Source organism: Bos indicus x Bos taurus, chromosome 7 (genome assembly GCF_003369695.1).
Source record: "Bos indicus x Bos taurus breed Angus x Brahman F1 hybrid chromosome 7, Bos_hybrid_MaternalHap_v2.0, whole genome shotgun sequence".
NCBI lineage: Eukaryota > Metazoa > Chordata > Mammalia > Artiodactyla > Bovidae > Bos > Bos indicus x Bos taurus.
This window is the reverse complement of record NC_040082.1, coordinates 87,874,041-87,894,638: the sequence shown is the minus strand read 5'-3', so window position 1 is coordinate 87,894,638 and position 20,598 is coordinate 87,874,041. Positions and strand designations below refer to the sequence as shown.

The 20,598-nt window shown below is 36.4% G+C and overlaps 1 protein-coding gene across 2 annotated transcripts in view; it reads left to right on the top strand.

Moving 5' to 3' along the window:
- The window catches only part of FNIP1 (folliculin interacting protein 1), a 121,364-nt gene that overhangs the window by 44,922 nt on the left and 55,844 nt on the right, over positions 1-20,598 (top strand). For both annotated transcript variants that reach the window (XM_027547064.1, XM_027547065.1), the window contains exons 2-5: positions 3,689-3,815; positions 16,414-16,548; positions 20,111-20,211; positions 20,473-20,547. In XM_027547064.1, the coding sequence (XP_027402865.1) occupies positions 3,689-3,815; positions 16,414-16,548; positions 20,111-20,211; positions 20,473-20,547 (438 nt within the window). The remainder of the gene's footprint in view (positions 1-3,688; positions 3,816-16,413; positions 16,549-20,110; positions 20,212-20,472; positions 20,548-20,598) is intronic.

Below are 20,598 nucleotides of genomic sequence, written 5' to 3'. Positions count from 1 at the left end.
TGGGCAACCACTAATTTACTTTCTGCCACAGTGGGTTTGACTATTTCGACAAGTCAGAGGGAATAAATGGAATTTTATGGTATATGGCCTTTTGTGTCTGGCTTCTTTCATTTGGCTTAATATTTATAAGGGTCAGCCATATTTCAGCTTTTTATAGCCAAGTAATATTCTGTTGTATAGGTATAACATTTTGTTTATTCATTCATCAGTTGATGGGCATACCTTTAAACTTTTCAAAGGAAGTTTCTGTTTTATTTTTTCAGGTTGTGGAATATGATAGTTCAATCCATGTACTCATTGGAAGAATACTTTACAAATAATAAGAAAAGGAGCAACACATTCTAACTTGTTTTTATTATTATTGAAGTAAATTTCGCATACTGTAAAATTCATCCATTTAAAATGTACAGTTCCAGCATGCCGGCTCTCTAGTTGTGGAGGGCAAGAGCGCACCAGCTCAGTAGTTGTGGCGCAAGGGCTTAGTTGCTCCACAGCATGTGGGATCTTATTTCCCTGACCAGGGATTGAACCCATGTTCCCTGATTGCAACTTATCTCAATCTGATCCATATCCAAGCACATGAATGCGAATGATTGCTGGAGAAAATGACCCAACTGTGTAGTTTGTGACTGGTGTATTTTCATCTCAGGTAGACTTTCATAATTGCCAAGAAATCTTACGTTTGCCAGTCAGCACATTTTCTTTTGCTACAAAGACTGCTCTCTTTTGCTGTCTACTGTCCCCACATTTTACAACCTGTCCTTTATTTTCCTTCACCTGCTTTAGAAAGTATACAGGGCTTCTAGGTATGAATTCCCCCATTCTTCCCCTCATATCTCTGAATCTTCCTGTATCTGTGTCCATCTTTTCTTTTTGTCCCAGTGCAGTGATTATCCTTTCTTCGGAGGTAATTCTTTCATCTGTACTCTGTATTCTGTCCTCATCCACTTCCTTAGACACCTTACTTTGTCAGTCTTCCTCTCCCATCCACTTCACACTTTTGTCATCAATATGTAAACATGTTCACGTGTCCTTTTTAATAACAAAATAACTGTCTTCTATTTCATGATTCCTTTTCTTTTTTACTTTCTTTGATATTTGTCTTAAAACCTCTATTTTCTCTACCCTTATTCGGTCCTCAAATCTCTGCAGTCTGACCCCTGTACTGAGAAGTGTCTTTATCATGGTCACCAGTGACTTCTTTGTTTCTAAAACTAGTGGATACTTTTTAGTAACAGCCCTGATATTTCTTCTTCCTCTCTAAAGTGCTCCTCTTTCTTAGTTTTCTTGAGACCACCCTCCTGATTTTCTGTATCAGTCTGTCCTTTTATGGTTTCTTTTGCCTAACATCAAAGCACAGTTTAATAAATGCTGTTCAGTGGGATGCAAATCATTGTAATCTAAGGATGAATCCCTGGTTTAGTTTGATTGTCCAGGATAAGTTTTTCATCAATTCATAGACATTTGCTAAGGATTAAATATAAGAAAACTAAAATTATATTTTCTGTCAAGATTGGGGTGGAGATGTTTTATATTGCCAGTTATGGATTTTTTTTTAACATTCATTGATAGGGTTAGGGTTGCTGCTGTTGTTGTTTAGTCGCTAAGTTGTGTCCGACTTTTTGCGACCCCATGGACCGTAAGCCCATGGACAGGCTCCTCTGTCCATGGGGAATTTCTCAGGCAAGAATACTGGAGTGGGTTGCCATTTCCTTTTCTCGGGGATCTTCCTAACTCAGGATTGAACCTGCATTGGCAGGCGAATTGTTTACCACTGAGCCACCAGGGAAGTACTAGGATTAGGGTTGAGGTTCTCTTAAGGAAATGAAGGAATGTAATCAAAAGCTGTGACTGATGAATTGTGAGGAATTGACCACTTAGCCTAACTTACAATAGGCAGCTCCTGGAATCACAATCCTCTTCTTGCTTGGCAGCCGTCCTGTAAGTTGTAGTGCATGCAGTTTACTAGATTAGTGTCTCTGTCATACAATTCATTGTTTTCTCCCTTTTCCTCTCCTCATCTCACTCATTCCATTAGTTTTTTAAGTTGTGAAATACAATGCCTGTATAAAAGCACACAGGACAAATGCAGTGGCATTTTTCTTTTTTCTTTTTGATACTGTATCTGTGTAAACATTATCTGGTCAAAAATAGAACATCATCAGTGCCCCAGTCCTCATGGTATGTCCCTTCCTGGTGAAATCTCACTGCCCTCACCTAACTCTGAGCTATAACCACTCTCCAAGCTTTTGAAGCCATCATTTCTTTTGTTTTCATGATAGTTTTAAAAACTAAATGTGCATCACTCGATAAAGCTTTACTTGATGTGAATCTTTCTATAAATGGCAAATTGAAAAGCAGAGACATTACTTTGCCAACAAAGGTCCGTCTAGTCAAGGCTATGGTTTTTCCTGTGGTCACGTATGGATGTGAGAGTTGGACTGTGAAGAAAGCTGAGCACCGAAAGAATTGATGCTTTTGAACTGTGGTGTTGGAGAAGACTCTTGAGAGTCCCTTGGACTGCAAGGAGATCCAACCAGTCCATTCTGAAGGAGATCAGCCCTGGGATTTCTTTGGAAGGAATGATGCTAAAGCTGAAACTCCAGTACTTTGGCCACCTCATGGGAAGAGTTGACTCATTGGAAAAGACTCTGATGCTGGGAGGGATTGGGGGCAGGAGGAGAAGGGGACGACAGAGGATGAGATGGCTGGATGGCATCACTAACTCGATGGACGTGAGTCTCAGTGAACTCCGGGAGTTGGTGATGGACAGGGAGGCCTGGCGTGCTGCGATTCACGGGGTCTCGAAGAGTCGGATACGACTGAGCGACCGAACTGAACTGAACTGAACTGATAAATGGCAAAATACACTACTGTGTGTATGTGTGTAATTGTTTTAATTTCTTCTGCTCATGGTCTATGTTTCTGCCTGCAACTGAGGTTCATTCGTTATGTTTGTTGTGTAGTATTTCATAGTATGAATATTTACCCATTCTGTTGGTAAGTATATGAATAGTTTGCAGTTTTCAACTATTATGAACAGTGCTGCTCTGAACATTCTTGTATAATGGCATACTTTTCTGGAATAGAATTGCTGGGTCAACTTCATTTTTACTAGATGTTGTCTAATTAGTGTATATATTTTAAAACCTATTCTCCGAAAAGATTATGCCATTTTCACTCGTATCAAATATACATGAGGAATTTCTATCCCATTTGGATGTTCACCACCTTTTTACTTGTTTTTTGTTTTATAAGGAATTAGTTTTTGTTATTTAAACTGAAAACTGGATCTGTTTTTTTCATTTCCATATTAAAGAAACAGTAACAAAAGTATTTAAGGATTATTAATCTTATGCCATCTGAGTCCATGCCATGAAATAAGTATATATTTTCATTATAGTAAATGTTTTTACATATTTTTATTAGCTATATTTAGATTCATATGGGATGACTATATTTTATATACACTGAATGATACTTGCCACAGCTATTCTTTCTTTTTAACCTAAAGTGCCACAGCTGTGTAAATTTTCAACCCTAAACTAAATGGTAGTATTTTATATAAAGATCTTCTGTATTACCTTGAGCAGCAGTACTACAACTTTGGGTTTCGGTTATTATTTCCAGGTGTTTATGTGGAATATTTATTAAACTAATTCTAATGAATCTTTATTTTTCTTTAAAGTTGGCCTTTGCCAGAGTTTGATCCAAGCCAGATTCGACTGATTGTATATCAAGACTGTGAAAGACGAGGGAGAAATGTCCTGTTTGACTCCAGTGTTAAGAGAAAAAATGAGGACATATCAGTATCGGTGAGCATTGTTATTGGTTTGGTTCAAGTTTAATGCCAAATATTCTAATTCAAGAAAGAGTGGGTCAAATTTCAATTATGGTACTTTTTATTTGTCAATATACAACATTTTAGCATGTTATTAAAGTTTAGAGCACCGATTTTGAGAATTTTTAAAGGAAAAAATATTTGCCTTATTTGCATTGGTCTAGTACCAGAGAAAATTTTAGTTTGACATTTACTTATATACTGCTATTGTGAGATATGACTAGAGCTACAGGGATTCTTAAAGAGGACCTGTACAAATCTCCCATCTTATATAGCTGTAGAAAGTGTGACCAGAGAGGTGACATTATTTGTCTGAAGGTATAAAGCAAGTTAAATCTTAGGCCCTAGTGCATCATATTTCCCCATTCTATACAGCAGTAGCAAGAATGTCTATTCTGTTGACTTTGAATATCATATTTTGAAATATTTTATGACCAGTTTAGCAGGAGTACATGGCCATTCACTTAGTCATCCAAGTAAATGCAAGTGATTGCTGTCATTTTGCTACTGCTACTTTTGTTACCCTTTCAGGCATAAGGACTCTCCATCCCCTGGATCTGTAATCTGGAAATGGAAGCCTGGAACTGTCTTTTCTCTCCTCCCCTAAATTGACAATTTTCATTAACATTTCAGTAAACAACTCAAAGCAGAACACTTTGGGAAAGATTTTTCTACCAATAGAATTGACTTATAATAGACAAAGAGTTATTTTTTAATAGGCATACAGCTATTTGGGAGTTTGTACTTGAGGTTTTGTGTTCTTAGAAAAATCTGATTTATTGCTTGTGATCTATTGTCTTATTTATAATAGCATCTTCATGGTCTATTTAAGTGGCATGTAATAAGTACTTGGTAATTTTTGAGTTATTTTGATTGTCAGGTTTTATGATGTTCCTCTGATCAGTAACACATTTAGTTTTCTGGAGATTGTGCTTTGTTTAGATTTCTTAGCTGTTATCTGGATTTTTTTTTTCAGTCTGACAAAAAAAATTGCAACATTTTCTTAAAGTATTATTTAGTTGTGCAGATAACTAAGTATCTACAAAGCTTTGGGCATTTGGAGATTTATGTCTCTACCTCTCTTGTTGCCTGCAATTAGACATTCTTGCAGAGGTAAAGATTGAACAAATAAATAATTCCACAGGGAAATCAACCCTGTATACTCATTGGAAGGACTGATGGTGAAGCTCCAGTATTTGGGTCATCTGATGAGAACAGCCTTCTCATTGGAAACGTCTCTGATGCTGGGAATGATTGAAGGCAAAAGGAGAAGAGAGCAGCAGAGAACGAGATGGTTGTATGGCATCACTGATGCAATGGACATGAACTTGGACCAACTGTGGGAGATGGTGAAGAACAGGGAGGCCTGGTGTGCTGTATGGGGTCCTTGGCCATGGGGTCGCCAAGGATTGGACACAACTGAGAGACTAAACAACAACAACGATAACAGCTGTGAAAGAAACATACAGAATTCTTACGAGATTCCACAGGAAGGAACCTATTTCTTATCAGTTTGGGTGTAGGAGTATTAAGGAAGGTCTCAGTGAAGAAGTGACATTCAACTTGGGATCTGAAGAAATTGAAGGCATGGTATAGGAGATGAGTATTCCTTTTAGTAGAATCAGCAAATGCATTTTACAGATTAACTTAGGAGCTCAGTAAATTGAAGGATGTAAAACAAGACCAGTCTGGCTGGAATGATAGTAAAGTAGTATGTAACTTAGTTGAGAGATGAAATTGGAGAGAGGTAGAATAGGAGCCAGAGTATTTAGGGCCTTATAGGTCTTTGAGTTAGAAGTTTAGATTATATCCTGTGCAAAGGGAAACCATTGTAGGCATCTGCTTTATGTTCCAAAAAGTCAGTTTGGTAGAGAGTCCAGAAATAGATTCACACATATGTGGTCAATTAACTTACAGCAAAGGAGCCAAGAACTATACAGTGGGATAGGATAGTCTCTTCAATAAATGATGCTGGAAAACTGGACAGCCACATGCAAAAGAATGAAACTAGATTGCTCTCTAATACTGTACACAAAAACTAGCTCAAAATGGATTAAAGAGTTAAATATAAGACCTAAAACCATAAAACCCCTAGAATAAAACAAGCAGTAAATTCCTTGACATTGTCTTTGCTGTGATTTTTTTTTTGGATATGAGACCGATAGTGAAGATGACAAAAGTAAAAATTAACAAATGAGACTACATCAAACTAAAACGCTTTCACACAACAGAGGAAACCATCAACAAAATGAAAAGACTGTACCAAATGGGAGAAAATATTTGTAAATCATATATCAGATAAGGGGTTAATATCAAGTATATATTGAAGAATTCATGTAACTGAGTAGCAGAAAACAAACAATGTAATTGAAAAGTGAGCTGAAGATCTGAATGGACAGTTTCCGAAGAAGGCAGAGTTGACCAGCAGATACATGAAAAGGTGCTCAGCATCTAATAATCGGGGAAATACAAATAAAAACCACAGTGATGTATCATCTTGTCAGATGACTATTACCGAAAAGACAAGAAATGACAAATGTTGACGAGGATGTGGAGAAAAGGGAACCCCTGTACACTATTTGTGGGTGTGGAAATTGGTGTAGCCACAATTGAAAACAATGAGGGGAGGTCCCTTAGAAAACTGAAAATACACGTGCCACATGGTTCAGCAGTTCTGCTTCTGTGTATTTACCAGAAGAAAATAAGAACACTAACCTGAAAAGATATGTGCATTGCACTCTCATGTTTATTGCAGCATTATTTATAATACCCAAGACATGGATGAAGCTTAAGCACCCACTAATGGATGAATGAATAAAAATATAATTCAGCCATAAAAAAAAGGAAGCCTTGCTGTTTTTGTTAACATGGATAGACCTTGAGGCCATTATGCCAAGTGGAAGAAGTCAGACACAGAAAGGCAATTCTGTATGATCTCACTTATAGGTGGAACATAAAAAAAAACTAACAGATACAGAGAACAAATAGGTTGTTGCAAGAGACAGGGTGTGGGGAGCGGGGAAAATGAGTGAAGGGGCGTGAAAATGTACAAATTTCCAGTTATAAAATAAATAAGTCATGGGGCTATAACATACATCGTGATCACTGTAGTTAATGACACTATATTGTATATTTGAAAGTTGCTAAAATGTAAAAGATCACATAACAGGAAAAATTTTTAAAACTATGCATAATGATGGATGTTAACTAGACTTATATTTTTTAATTAATTTTAATTGGAGGCTAATTACTTTACAATATTGTGGTGGTTATTGCCATACATTGACATGAATCAGCCATGGGTGTACATGTGTCCCCCCATCCCGAAACCCCTTTCCATCTCCCTCCCCATCCCATCCCTCTGGGTTGTGCCAGTGCACTGGCTTTGAGTGCCGTTTCATGCAAGGAACTTGGACTGGTCATCTGTTTCACATATGGTAATGTACATGTTTCAATGCTATTCTCTCAAATCATCCTACTCTCCCCTTCTCCCACAGAGTCCAAAAGTCTGTTCTTTACATCTGTGTCTCTTTTCCTGTCTTGCATATAGGGTCGTCAATACCATCTTTTTAAATTTAAAAATATATATGTGTTAATATACTGGTGTTTTTCTTTCTGATTTACTTCACTCTATATAATAGGCTCCAGTTTCATCCACCTCATTAGAACTGACTCAGATGCGTTCTTTTTAGTAGCTGAGTAATATTCCATTGTGTGTGTGTACCACAGCTTTCTTATCCATTCGTCTGCTGATGGACATCTAGGTTGCTTCCATGTCCTAGCTATTGTAAACAGTGCTGTGATGAACATTGGGGTACACATATCTCTTTCAATTCTGGTTTCCTCGGTGTGTATGCCCAGCAGTGGGATTGCTGGGTCATATGGCAGTTCTTTTTCCAGTTTTTTAAGGAATCTCCACATGTTCTTCATAGTGACTGTGCTAGTTTGCATTCTCACCAACAGTGTAAGAGGGTTCCCTTTTCTCCACACCTTCTCCAGCATTTATTGTTTGTAGACTTTTTGATAGCAGCCATTCTGACCAGCGTGAGATGGTACCTCATTGTGGTTTTGATTTGCATTTCTCTGATAATGAGTGATGTTGAGCATCTTTTCACGTGTTTGTTAGCCATCTGTATGTCTTATTTGGAGAAATTAACTAGACTTATCGTAGAGATCTTTTCATAATGTATACAAACCACTGCATCATCATTATGTCATACATCTGAATTGAATATAATTCTGTTGTCACTTATATGTCAGTTTTTTAAGTATAGTGAAAAAACCTCCATGTTGGCTGTGGGAGGAATGAGGGAGAAGGAAGTGTATGGTGAATTCAACCAAAATGGTTGAATAGCTGCGTAGTGAGAGCCAAAGCCTTTGACTGTGTGGATCACAATAAACTGTGGAAAATTCTTAAAGAGATGGGAATACCTGACCACCTGACCTGCCTCTTGAGAAACCTCTATGCAGGTCAGAAAGCACCAGTTAGAACTGGACATGGAACAACAGAGTGGTTCCAAATAGGTAAAGGAGTACGTCAAGGCTGTATATTGTCACCCTGCTTATTTAACTTATATGCAGAGTACATCATGAGAAACACTGCGCTGGAGGAAGCACAAGCTGGAATCAAGATTGCCAGGAGAAATATCAATAACCTCAGATATGCAGATGACACCACGCTTATGGCAGAAAATGAAGAACTAAAGAGTCTCTTGATGAAAGTGAAGGAGGAGAGTGAAAAAGTTGGCTTAAAGCTCAACTTGCAGAAAAGTAAGATCATGGCATCCGGTCCCATCACTTCATGGCAAATCGATGGGGAAACAGTGGAAACAGTGGCTGACTTTATTTTTCTGGGCTCCAAAATCACTGCAGATGGTGATTGCAGCCATGAAATTACAAGATGCTTACTCCTTGGAAGGAAAGTTATGATCAACCTAGATAGCATATTAAAAAGCAGAGACCTTACTTTGTCAACAAAGGTCTGTGTAGTCAAGGCTATGGTTTTTCCAGTGGTCACGTATGGATATGAGAATTGGACTATAGAGAAAGCTGAGCACCAAAGAATTGATGCTTTTGAACTGTGGTGTTGGAGAAGACTCTTGAGAGTCCCTTGGACTGCAAGGATATCCAACCAGGCCATCCTAAAGGAGATCAGTCCTGGGTGTTCACTGGAAGGACTGATGTTGAAGCTGAAACTCCAATACTTTGGCCACCTGATGCGAAGAGATGACTCATTTGAAAAGACCCTGATGTTGGGAAAGATTGAGGGCAGAAGGAGAAGGGGACAACAGAGGATGAGATGGTTGGATGGCATCACCGACTGAATGGACATGGGTGTGGGTGGACTCTGGGAGTTGGTGATGGACAGGGAGGCCTGGCGTGCTGCAGTTCATGGGGTTGCAAAGAGTTGGACACAACTAAGCGACTGAACTGAACTGAACTGAGATGCCTAAGAATCAAAGCTGTAGATGGTCAAGCAGACAGTTGAAATCTAAGTCTAGCTGCAAATGTGATAAGCATGTCGTCTTTGTATTTAGAATGCTAATAGGTCAGCAGAACTTGTCTAAGACTTTTAAGGTTGACAGTGATTGATTAATTAATACTCTTTATTATTTCTTTAGCAAATATTTATTGAATTTTTTTGTGTGTTCTTGATGATGTTCCATTAAATTGAAGGATATGACCTCTTCTTTACTGTTTCTCTTGATTAATGCTACTCGTTGTGTTACTGTAGCATTCTTCCTTTCTGTTTTAAACATCATTATGAATCTTCTTTTCATGCTGTTTCTTGAACCCTTCCTGCCCACCTTTTCTGAGATGATGCTTCATTAGTCTCATTAGTCTTCTGTCTCCTTCTTCTCTTTTGGTTAGCTCTTTTTCTTTCCCTGCAAGTCTTCACAAAGTCTCATTACCCAACGCCAAATATATGATTATCCTTTTACTTTCTTGTATATATGTCCTGTCCTTTTCTGTCTCTGTCTCTCTTTTTTTTTTTTTTGATTCTTCTCAGTGTGTCTTTGTGTCTCTTAGTTTCTCTGCCTCACTGTCTCTCGGGCTCTCCTCAGTGTCTCATCTGTCTCTCCTTTTTCTCTCTTCAGTATCTCTTCTTGGCCTTATCTCTGAGTCTCTATGTTTCTCAGTCTGTCTACTGGCTCTAATCTCATACTGTGCATTCATTCTTCTGAAATTTTCTTATATGCCTGCTTCTTCTTTTTGAACTTTGGTCTAGGCTCATCAGTGACTAGAAATCAAACAGCCTTGAGTGCTTGCAGTCTCATTTGTTTTATATATCCTCATCTTATGTGCTGTCATCCTAGATGAAGATCTGCCCTTTTTCGGGTTTATTTTATCACCATTTTATGAATCCTTTCTGATTGCTCCAGGTATACATCTTTTCTCCTACATCAGAATTCTCTTGGTCCTTTGTTTATATTGATAGCCTTTCATAGACTTCTGTGTCATAGCTGTATTTGTTTTTAAATCACAAACAAAAAAAAGTAAAAAATTTGTCTGTTATTCACCTTTGCTTCCTAAACTGCACCCTGCCTCACATGTGTTAATTATTCAGTACATATTTTTGATCAGCTTTAATCATAAGTACAGTTTAGTTCAGTCGCTCAGTCGTGTCTGACTCTTTGCGAATTGCAGCACGCCAGGCCTCCCTATCCATCACCAACTCCCCGAGTTGACTCGAACTCAGGTGCATCGAGTTGGTGATGCCATCCAGCCATCTCATCCTCTGTCGTCCCCTTCTCCTCCTGCCTCCAGTCCCTCCCAGCATCAGAGTCTTTTCCAATGAGTCAACTCTTCTCTTGAGGTGGCCAAAGTACTGGAGTTTCATCTTCAACATGTCTTTCCAATGAACACCCAGGACTGATCTCCTTTAGGATGGAGTGGTTGGATCTCCTCGCAGTCCAAGGGACTCCCAAGAGTCTTCTCCAACATCACAGTTCAAAAGCATCAATTCTTTGGCACTCGGCTTTTTTCACAGTCCAACTCTCACATCCATACATGACCACAGGAAAAACCATAGCCTTGACTAGATGGACCTTTGATGACAAAGTAATATCTCTGCTTTTTAATATGCTATCTAGGTTGGTCATAACTCTCCTTCCAGGGAGTAAATGTCTTTTAATTTCTTTTAATGGCCGAAGTCACCATCTGCAGTGATTTTGGAGCCCCCCAAAATAAAGTCTGACACTGTTTCCACTGTTTCCCCATCTATTTCCCATGAAGTGATGGACCAGATGCCATGATCTTTGTTTTCTGAATGTTGAGCTTTAAGCCAACATTCCTCCCAGGAATCTTGATTCCAGCTTGTGCTTCTTCCAGCCCAGTGTTTCTCATGATGTACTCTGCATATAAGTTAAATAAGCAGGGTGACAATATACAGCCTTGATGAACTCCTTCTCCTATTTGGAACCAGTCTGTTGTTCCATGTCCAGTTCTAACTGTTGCTTCCTGACCTGCATGTAGGTTATAAGTTAGGAAGTTTAATATCAAAATCCTATAAATACTTTCATGAAGATTTTATATATTCCTTTTGAACACCAGAGAGCATGTTTTTCCCCCCCCGCCCCCCAGATTGTGAGCTGTTGGAATCATTAAGTATTTTTTTTTCATCTACTGGGAAAAAAAGCTTTAAATTATGAGTTCTGTATAGGCAAAGAGTGTGATGTAAATGATAATTTTGAACTTTCTACACGATATCTGGGTCTGTGCATAATGATGTGATAGTTTGGGCATCAGCAGCTTCCTGATTGTCTTAAAATGCTGAAATAAAATTTTATTAATGTATAACTTTCTCAGAACATTTTTTCATTCCAGCTCTGTTATATTCTGTGACAAATGAGTCAGATATTCAGTGGATTTAATCCAGAGAGTTCACGTGTTTGTAAAAGTCTATTTTTATTTTTTTACATTTGATCCTCAGACCTTATTCATTATCTAGTTGAAGTGTGAAGTGGTTTCTTTGAACACTGATATAGGCAGATGGATCAAGTGTGAGTTGATCATATGCTACTATCTTTATCCTGGACATTGTTTTTATAGTAATAATCTAATGCTTTTTTATGTACTGCCAGTGAAGTTGCATTAACTCATGTTTCAGCCTTCACATTCGCAGGCTCACGTATCTTTGGAAAGGTGAATATAAATTTTAATATGTCAGAGTTTTGCACACTGAAACTGTACAAGTGCCAATAGTTGAATCGTGATTGTGATTCCAGATTTAGAACATAGGATTTGGTTAGGTTATTGAATCTTCTTCAGTGTTGATATACAGAAATCAGTGAACTCAGTATATGCAGATAACTTCCAATTGTAAGTATGAAGGAATCTAAGCTTCATTTAAAACAGCAATTTTTGAAAGTGCCTTTGCATAAAGTTAACAAAATCTTTATGTTTAAAACTTTAAATCTCCTGAAGTACATAAAAGCTTGAACAAATAAAAAGGCAAAATATGTTTCTGGGTAATGTACTTTTGGTTATAACGCTCTCTGTTCTAAGTTGCTTTTTAAAAAATGTATCTCAATAAAAATGCCAACCTTAACTATTAATATTATTGGCGGGTGGTCATATCTGGAACTAGACAGCAGATTCTAAAGTTCAAAGGGAAAAAAATAGCAATAATAAGTTGGAAAACTGAAAAAGAAGAGTTGTAAGGTTGAGTTAATTCTACCAGATTTGAAAAATACATTATAAAGTCTCAATAATTAAAACAATATTTTATTGGAGCATAAATAGACCAACAGACTAATGGAAATAAAAGATCAGATAGATTAAATCCATGTAGGAATTTAATATACGATAAAGGCATCCTTGAATCAGTAGGGTAAAGATTAATAAATGGTATTGAGATAATTAGCCAGATACAAGAGAAATCAACTTAGATTCATGTCTCAAGTGTATCAAACATTTAAATGTAAAAAATAAACATTACCAAAGAAAACATGAGTTCCTATGTATCTTTGGAGTGGAAAACACCTTTTAGCTATTATTCAAAATGCAGAAGCCATAAGTAAAAGGCTTATAAATTTGACAACCTGATAGAAAAGGAAGTAACTTGGATGATGAACAAAACAGAGTAAAGGCAAACAAGTGAAAAAGGAAAAAACTTACCATAAGGAAAATTAAAAGACACATGATATCCTGGGAAAACACTTTTATGGGATATAAGACCAGCTGGTAATGTTTTTATATAAAGAATTCCTATCAATCAAGACAGGAGAACTGCTCAGTAGAAAACTGGGTGAAGGATGAGAGCAGGGAGTTCACATACAGATGGCATCACACGTTCAATAAGATTCTTCCTCTTTTTCACAAGGAAATGAAAATAAAAACTGTTTTGTGATTTTAGTTCTTTTCTTTTAGATTGGGAAAAACCCAATTATTTAGTGGCAGTATTTTGCTGTTGAAGTGAGTGAAATGATATCCATGGAGGATAATCTGGCAGTATCTACCAAAATTTTATGTATTTATGTTTTGACCCAGCAGTTCCATTGGCAATGTCATTAACAGATGACTGGTTAAATAAGCTGTAGTATATTTCCACACTGGAATACTATGCAGCTGTATTTAAAACAGAAAGAATGAGGAAGCATTTCTAAAGATAGATGAAATGATTCTCTATGATATTAGTGGAAAATAAAGCAAGGGCGGAACTGAATCACTTTTTCTGAAAGAGAAGAGGAAAAAGAATACGCTTATATTTGAAAAAAGAATACTGGAAGGACAATAGTAAACCAATAAAAATGATTTTACTTACTGGCAGTGTATGAAGTGGGGAAAAGAGTAGTTAAAGACAGAGTGGGACCTAGATTTCTTTGTGTCAATGAAAATTTAGTTAATAGTCAAGAAGAAATAAAGAGAATTTTATTTGAGCCAAGTCGGGGATTTTAACCTGGGAGACAGATTTTCAAAAATTTTGAGAATTGTTCCACTGGTCAGCTCTTAAACATTTTTGAGATAATCATGTATCATATTGGCAAGTTAAAATTATAAACTTCATCAGAGATTTTTGTAGAGTCAGGTATGAATGCATAGAATGAGCCTTTAGTCAGTGTGATCCCCTGTACAAGATGAGAAAGAAATAATAATCTTAAAAATTACAGTGCTGGCATCAGAAGAAAGGGACTATTTTTCAAAGGTTGATTGCATCCTCCTACCTTGAGGGAATCTGGTTAATGTATAACGCAGATACACATTGAACGTTGGGAAAGGTATATTGTATGTAAATTCTGACTTAGTTTCATTATCCTGTTGTAGAGAAGATAAGATATTGTGCATAGATATATACGTAAAAGCTCGCTCGCTCTCACACACACACCTTTCTCCCATCAACTTCCTAGCTATACAGTATCTTTTCTCTTTCCCATTCTGAAGTTATAACTTTTTTGAAACTAAACAGCAGCAACTTCATTGTAAGATGGTCTAGTGAGGGGACATGGCACAGTAGACATTAACCTTCTAGCATCAGTAGACATTAACCTTAGTCTTGGAATTCGTGTACGTTTGTCCCTTTCTTGGCTCTAGCAAATTGCTTTTTGATTAAGAGACTGGACATACATAGTTACCTCAGCTTGGAATGTCTTTCTTGACCTCTCATTCTTCTTTCACTTTAACTCCAATGCTTTTTTGTAGTCCCAGTTTAAATGTCACTTCCTTGATTTGCCTAGATTAACTTAAGTTCTTTCTTGGAAAGTTTATATAAACATTGTTGCTCTTTAACAGCTTCATCTGTAAAATGGGATTAGTATTAGTACCTACTTCATAGAATTGTGAGGAATAAAAGAGTAGATACATGTAAAACAGAATAATACCTGATCAAATACTAGGTGCTATATGAGTTAGCATTTGCTATCATTATTATTACTTTTATTAGACATATTTGAAATATATATTTAATTATACTAAGTTGTCTAGCTGTTTGTTAAATGTCTCTTTCGTCTGTTAGATTTTTAGTTCTACAAGGAAAAGAACTGTTTTATTCACTTCTTTTGTCTAGTACTGGTACACATAGTACTCTACTACTATTGTATGTGTGCTAAGTCACTTTCAGTGGCGTCTGACTCTGCGACCTCATGGACTGTAGCCCACTAGGCTCCTCTGTCCATGGGACTCTCCAGGCAAGAATACTGGAGTGGGTTGCCATTTCCTCCTCCAGGGCATCTTCCTGATGCAGGGATCAAACCCACATATCTTATGTCTCTTGCCTTGGTAGGTGGGTTCTTTACCTCTAGTGTCAACTTGGGAAGCCCCCAAAAGTGAAAGTGTTAGTCACTCAGACTGTCCATGGGATTCTCTAGGCAAGAATACTGGAGTGGGTTGCCATTCCCTTCTCTAAGGGATCTTCCTGACCCAGGGATTGAACTCAGGTTTCCTGCATTGCAGGCAGATTCTTTACCTTCTGAGCCACCGGTTTTGTTGACTGATAAATGATGGTTTGCAATAGTAGATAAGTTAGGCCAGCTGGGTTTGAAGAATAAACAATTGGTAACTGTGATTAATATTTCAGTTCTTTTAGGAGTATCAAGGACCTTGGTAGATTGCAACTTTGGTAGTTATGAGTACTGAAAGCTCTAGAACCTATTGTGGAGGGATAGGAAAATAAAATGAATAAAGCAAAAAATTGAAATACATTCTTTTTCCATACTAGACAGTACAACCTTATGGTCCTAACCTCAGCTCTGACTGAAAATATAACTGTCCAATACGTGGATACATTCTTATTTCAAAAGTTTAGACTTACATATATATGTGTGTGCTCAGTCACTTAGTCATGTTTGTCTCTTTGCGACCCCATGGACTATAGCCCTCAGGCATCTCTGTCCATCGGGTTTCCAAGGCAAGAACACTGGAGTGAGTTAACCAATTCCTTTTCTAGGAGATCTTCCTGACCCAGGGATCAAACCCATGTTTCCTGCATTGGCAGGCAGGTTCTTTACCACTGAACCACCAGAGAAGCCCACATATATATGTACATACGTTAAAATATGTCTCCTTTGCATTTCTCTAACGATTCCTACATCTTCCAAATTTGTTTCCATAAAAATATGTTACTTACATTAGCTTATAATGGATATATTGTTATATTTAAATAAACTTATAAATATTTAAATTTTCTCTTTTTACTTCCAATATGGGACAATACTGGTAAATATATTGTCACATAAACAAAAATGCCTTTGGGATTCTAAACAGTTTTTAAGAGCATGAAGAGGTTTTTGAGATCAAATAGTTTGAAAACTGCTGCAGTATATAATTAAGTCCCTAGCAATGAGCATTGTGTAGACCATTATAATATAGAAAAGTTCTCCTGGTTTAATAATTTTTATGAGAAAAATACAGTAAAAAAAAAAAAAAAACAAACTCCACAAATATTATCATAGTTATGAGACAAAGAATAGAAAACTGTTATGGAGAAAATACAGTAAAATGCAATTAACCATAATGTTATAGCTATATTATTTTACATTGTTTCATCCTTGGTTTTTCCAAAAATTTTTATGCTGTAATTTAAATATGGTGGAACGTATGTTAAAATACGAATGGGAATAATGTTTCCATTTCAGAAGCTCTGTAGCGACGCTCAAGTTAAAGTCTTTGGGAAATGCTGCCAGCTGAAACCTGGAGGAGACAGTTCTTCCTCTCTAGACAGTTCCATGACTTCATCTTCAGATGTGAAAGACCAGTGTCCTAAGTATCAGGTAAGATCGCTGATGCCGTTTATTTATTTATTCACAAATGTTTTTGAGTACCTACAGTGTGTTGTGTATCATCCTTGGGACTGAGGATATAACTGGGACTAGTCCTTACCCTTCTGGAGCTTGTAGTATAGCTGGAGAGACAGATAATTAAATAAATAAGTTTATGAACTTTGATAGGATAGGGGAAGTATAGAGAGCTTCAGGCACATGTAGCTAGGGGTATTTTCTCCTCTTTATTTCCCATTTCATATTTTTTAGACCATCAGAATCATTTCTTACTTTATGTACTTTTAAATTACTGAAATATTAGGGTAAATATAAAATAATAGAGTTCAGCTTTGGTATGAAATATGTTTTCATTTTTGAAAATTAATGTGGCTCTTCTTTTAAAATACAGAATTAACCAGCCAGTTGACTACATAGGAACTTCTCTATAAACTTATGATTTAGCGACTAAACAACAAGTTGTTTTATTTCACATAAGATCAAACTAAGCAAATGTTATCTAATGTGAATTTATTTGTGTCATTCAGGCTTGCATGAATGAAGCATAGGTATATTTAGCAGTACTAAAATAGAATCCTGGATTTTTAAATTGTTTAGGTAATTGTGTCTAGATAGAAACTAACCCTTATACGACATCACCATAATGGTATATGTGAAAGAGATTTGAGTCATAAAAATCCAGATATTATGAGGTACTACATCGTTCTCTCTGCTCTTCTCTGTTCCTCTTCCATCTTAGGTATGACACCCTAACAAGTTCTTAATAGTGCTGTGCTATGTAGGATCATCATACTTATGCCAGTTTGCAAGTTTTCTCATTTGATCAATTGTAGAAACTTTCCTTTCTTTGTAATGTTATGCAGTTAAATATGAGTATTAGCAAATGGATCCAGATGGTAGAAACTCTGAAGCAGTGTGTGATTGTAATTCTCATTTTGCATACAAAATTCCTAAAGTTTTTTAAGTGCCGATTCCCAGGTCATATGTCCAGATGTTCTGACAGTAGGTTCATGGTCTTGGAAATCTGCTTTTTTTTTTTTTTTTTTTAGCAAGAAGGCATTGAATTATTATAATATATAGTTCACTACACTTGATAAAATGTTATTTCAGGTAAGTAGAACGTTATCTTTGATTTACAGGGTATTACAGATTATTGCATTCAGCAGTGAGTACTTAACAAAGAATTGACCTTTCAAATAAAAAAATCTTTCTAAAAAAAATTAAAGAAAATAACATTCTCTTAATTATGACCTTAATTATAGATTATGTCACATTAAAATATATAGCACATCAGTGACAGTCATGATAACTATTTGATATGTATTAGAACAGGTAGAGAGAACCTTTGATAGCAAGCTATTGATACCTGGTTTTATAAAGTTTAGGTACCAGTTTATTTTTACTGAATTTTGCCTCCTGAGGATTCTTTTCTACTTTTGTATTAAAATGTATAAATGCTTTGATATTTAAATTTGTGTAGCTTGCTTAATATAAGAAATACTATTTTTAGTCAAAATAAAATGGGTTAGATGCGTTGTAACAGAAATGAGCTTGTAGGAGAAAATTCTCATTTCTGTCATTATCCAGAAGCAATTTAGGTTGCCAAGAAAGATTGGCATTGTTGATCTTAAAAGAAAAACAAACCACTTCATCATTTAAAAAATTATTCTGCTCTTTCTAAACTGTTCTTAATTCCCAAATTTCTGTGCCTGGAAAAAAAAATTTTGTCTTAACCAAATCCCAAGGATAGATGAGTTGCTTCTTTTAGTAACCTAGGTATATCAAAAGTGACTTTTTTTCCTTAAATAACTTTGTGCCTTTATTAAAACAAAATTAAGACTACAGCACTAAGAAAAAATGTCAATGAATGTATAGAAACAAATATAAAAAACAATATGTATAATGAAATGGATTGCTATTGGAAGATGCTGTTAAGAAAGATGACAGAATGTAAATATACAGGTTTTTGAACCCAAGGCAGGTAGTAAACAAGCAAAAGAGTAAAAGAGAATCACATTATATTTATTCCCTGGCTTCCACTTGTAAAATCGGGGTCCTCATCACTTTATTGTTATCTTCAGAAGAATATTTTAATTATTTTTAAAAACTCCTCTAATTTTTTGTTTCCTGTGGTAGAATAGCTTAGTGAAATTTGGACGTGATCCTTATTTGCTATCTTAGTTATAGATCCTCTTCCTTATCATTTGTTTTATTATATAATTGTATTGGTTAGTAATGGCATTGGGTCATCCTGTGAAACAGTGATTTTCTACATATGGCAAGTCTGGAGAGAGGCCATCTAGGGATGATAATGTATGGGCTTCAGGATGGCCTCAGAGACTGAGGCTTGCTTATCTCTCTACTTAGAGCTAACAGGTACATACTTGTTGGCTTGTGGTCCTCTTACAGCATCTCTGTCTACAGTGATTTCTACTTATATTCCATTGACCAGGACTGTGTTGGATACATATAAATGGCTAGTTCTGAAAGCTACCACTATAACCATTGGTTTAACTCTTTGAATATAGAGATCAACTCTAAACCTATCTCTAAGGGAGGCTCTGAAATGCAGTTTTTTTCACTAGGGCACATTGGTTCCCTGAAACAAATTGGACTTCAGAAAATAAGAAATAAGATATTTGGTGGGTTGGTGGGTAACTAGTAGTATTTGCTATAGTATCTAAATAGTAACCAATGACTGAGTCAGTTTTTAGATTTTTTTGACTCCTATGAGGACAATTAAAGAATAATTGAAAGAAATAATTTTTAAAACAGAATTCTTTATAAACAAGACATTCTGATGTTTAACATAAGTATTTTTTAAAGAATGCAGAATATGTCCAAATTACCCTTTTTGCAGTTGCTTGTTTTTGCATGGTAGGAATGATAAAATCTGTTCTGCATGTTCATTGAATTCTACTTCTTTTTATCTGTCCTGGAGAAACATTGCATATGCATCAGTTCAGTTCAGTCGCTCAGTCGTGTCCGACTCTATATGGTTAAGAATATTTACTTGAGCACTATTTGTAGTAGCAGAAAACAGAAAGTGACTTAAATACCTGTCAGTATGTCAGTAAGGGGAACTGGCTTATAAACTAGTATTTTCATATAGCAGAACACTATGCACCTCTTAAAAAGACTCTGTATGTAACAGTATGCTTAGATCTGTAAGACAGTGTAAAATGAAGAAAATCAAGCTGCAGAGCAGTTTATTCAATGTCAAATAACTTAAAACATTGTGTAGAATAACTGCAGTGAGAGCTGTGGAACTGTGTGTGTGTGCTCAGTTGTGTCCAACTCTTTGCGACCATATGGACTGTAGCTGACAGGCTTCTCTGCCCTTCGTATTTTCCAGGCAAGAATACTGGAGTAGGTTGGCATTTTCCTCTCCAGGTATCTTCCTAACCCAGGGACTGAACCGGGGTCTCCTGTGTCTCCTGCAGTACAGGCAGATCCTTTTCCACTGAGCCATCAGGGAGAAATTTTTAATAAAAATTAGCATTTGAAATAGGTTTTAAGTTCAATGATTTTGTTAATGTTTATGCTTATTGTTTAGGGTTCTCGGTGCTCTTCTGATGCCAATATGCTTGGAGAGATGATGTTTGGCTCAGTAGCAATGAGCTACAAAGGATCCACCTTAAAAATTCATCAGATTCGGTGAGGGATTTTCTGATTTTTCTTAATGAATCCATTTTAAAATACTCGGTTTTTCTTAAAGATGGGAGAATTTCTTATAGCCTCCACTCAGAGCTTGCCAGATACTCAGTTTATGATGTTTTATGGGTTTAATGCTACTTCATGTCTGTTATAACTATGCTATAACATCTCTGTAACTTAAACATTTTTATTTATAATAAATTGAAAAGATCCTTGTGTTTCAGTTTTGATTTCTGTCTATCCCTCTCTTTTTCTTCATAGTTCCCCTCCACAGCTCATGCTCAGCAAAGTTTTTACTGCACGGACTGGCAGCAGCATCTGTGGAAGTCTCAATACGTAAGTAGTTATGGGTGGAAGGAGAAGAGAATTGTTTAAGATCTGCAAAGT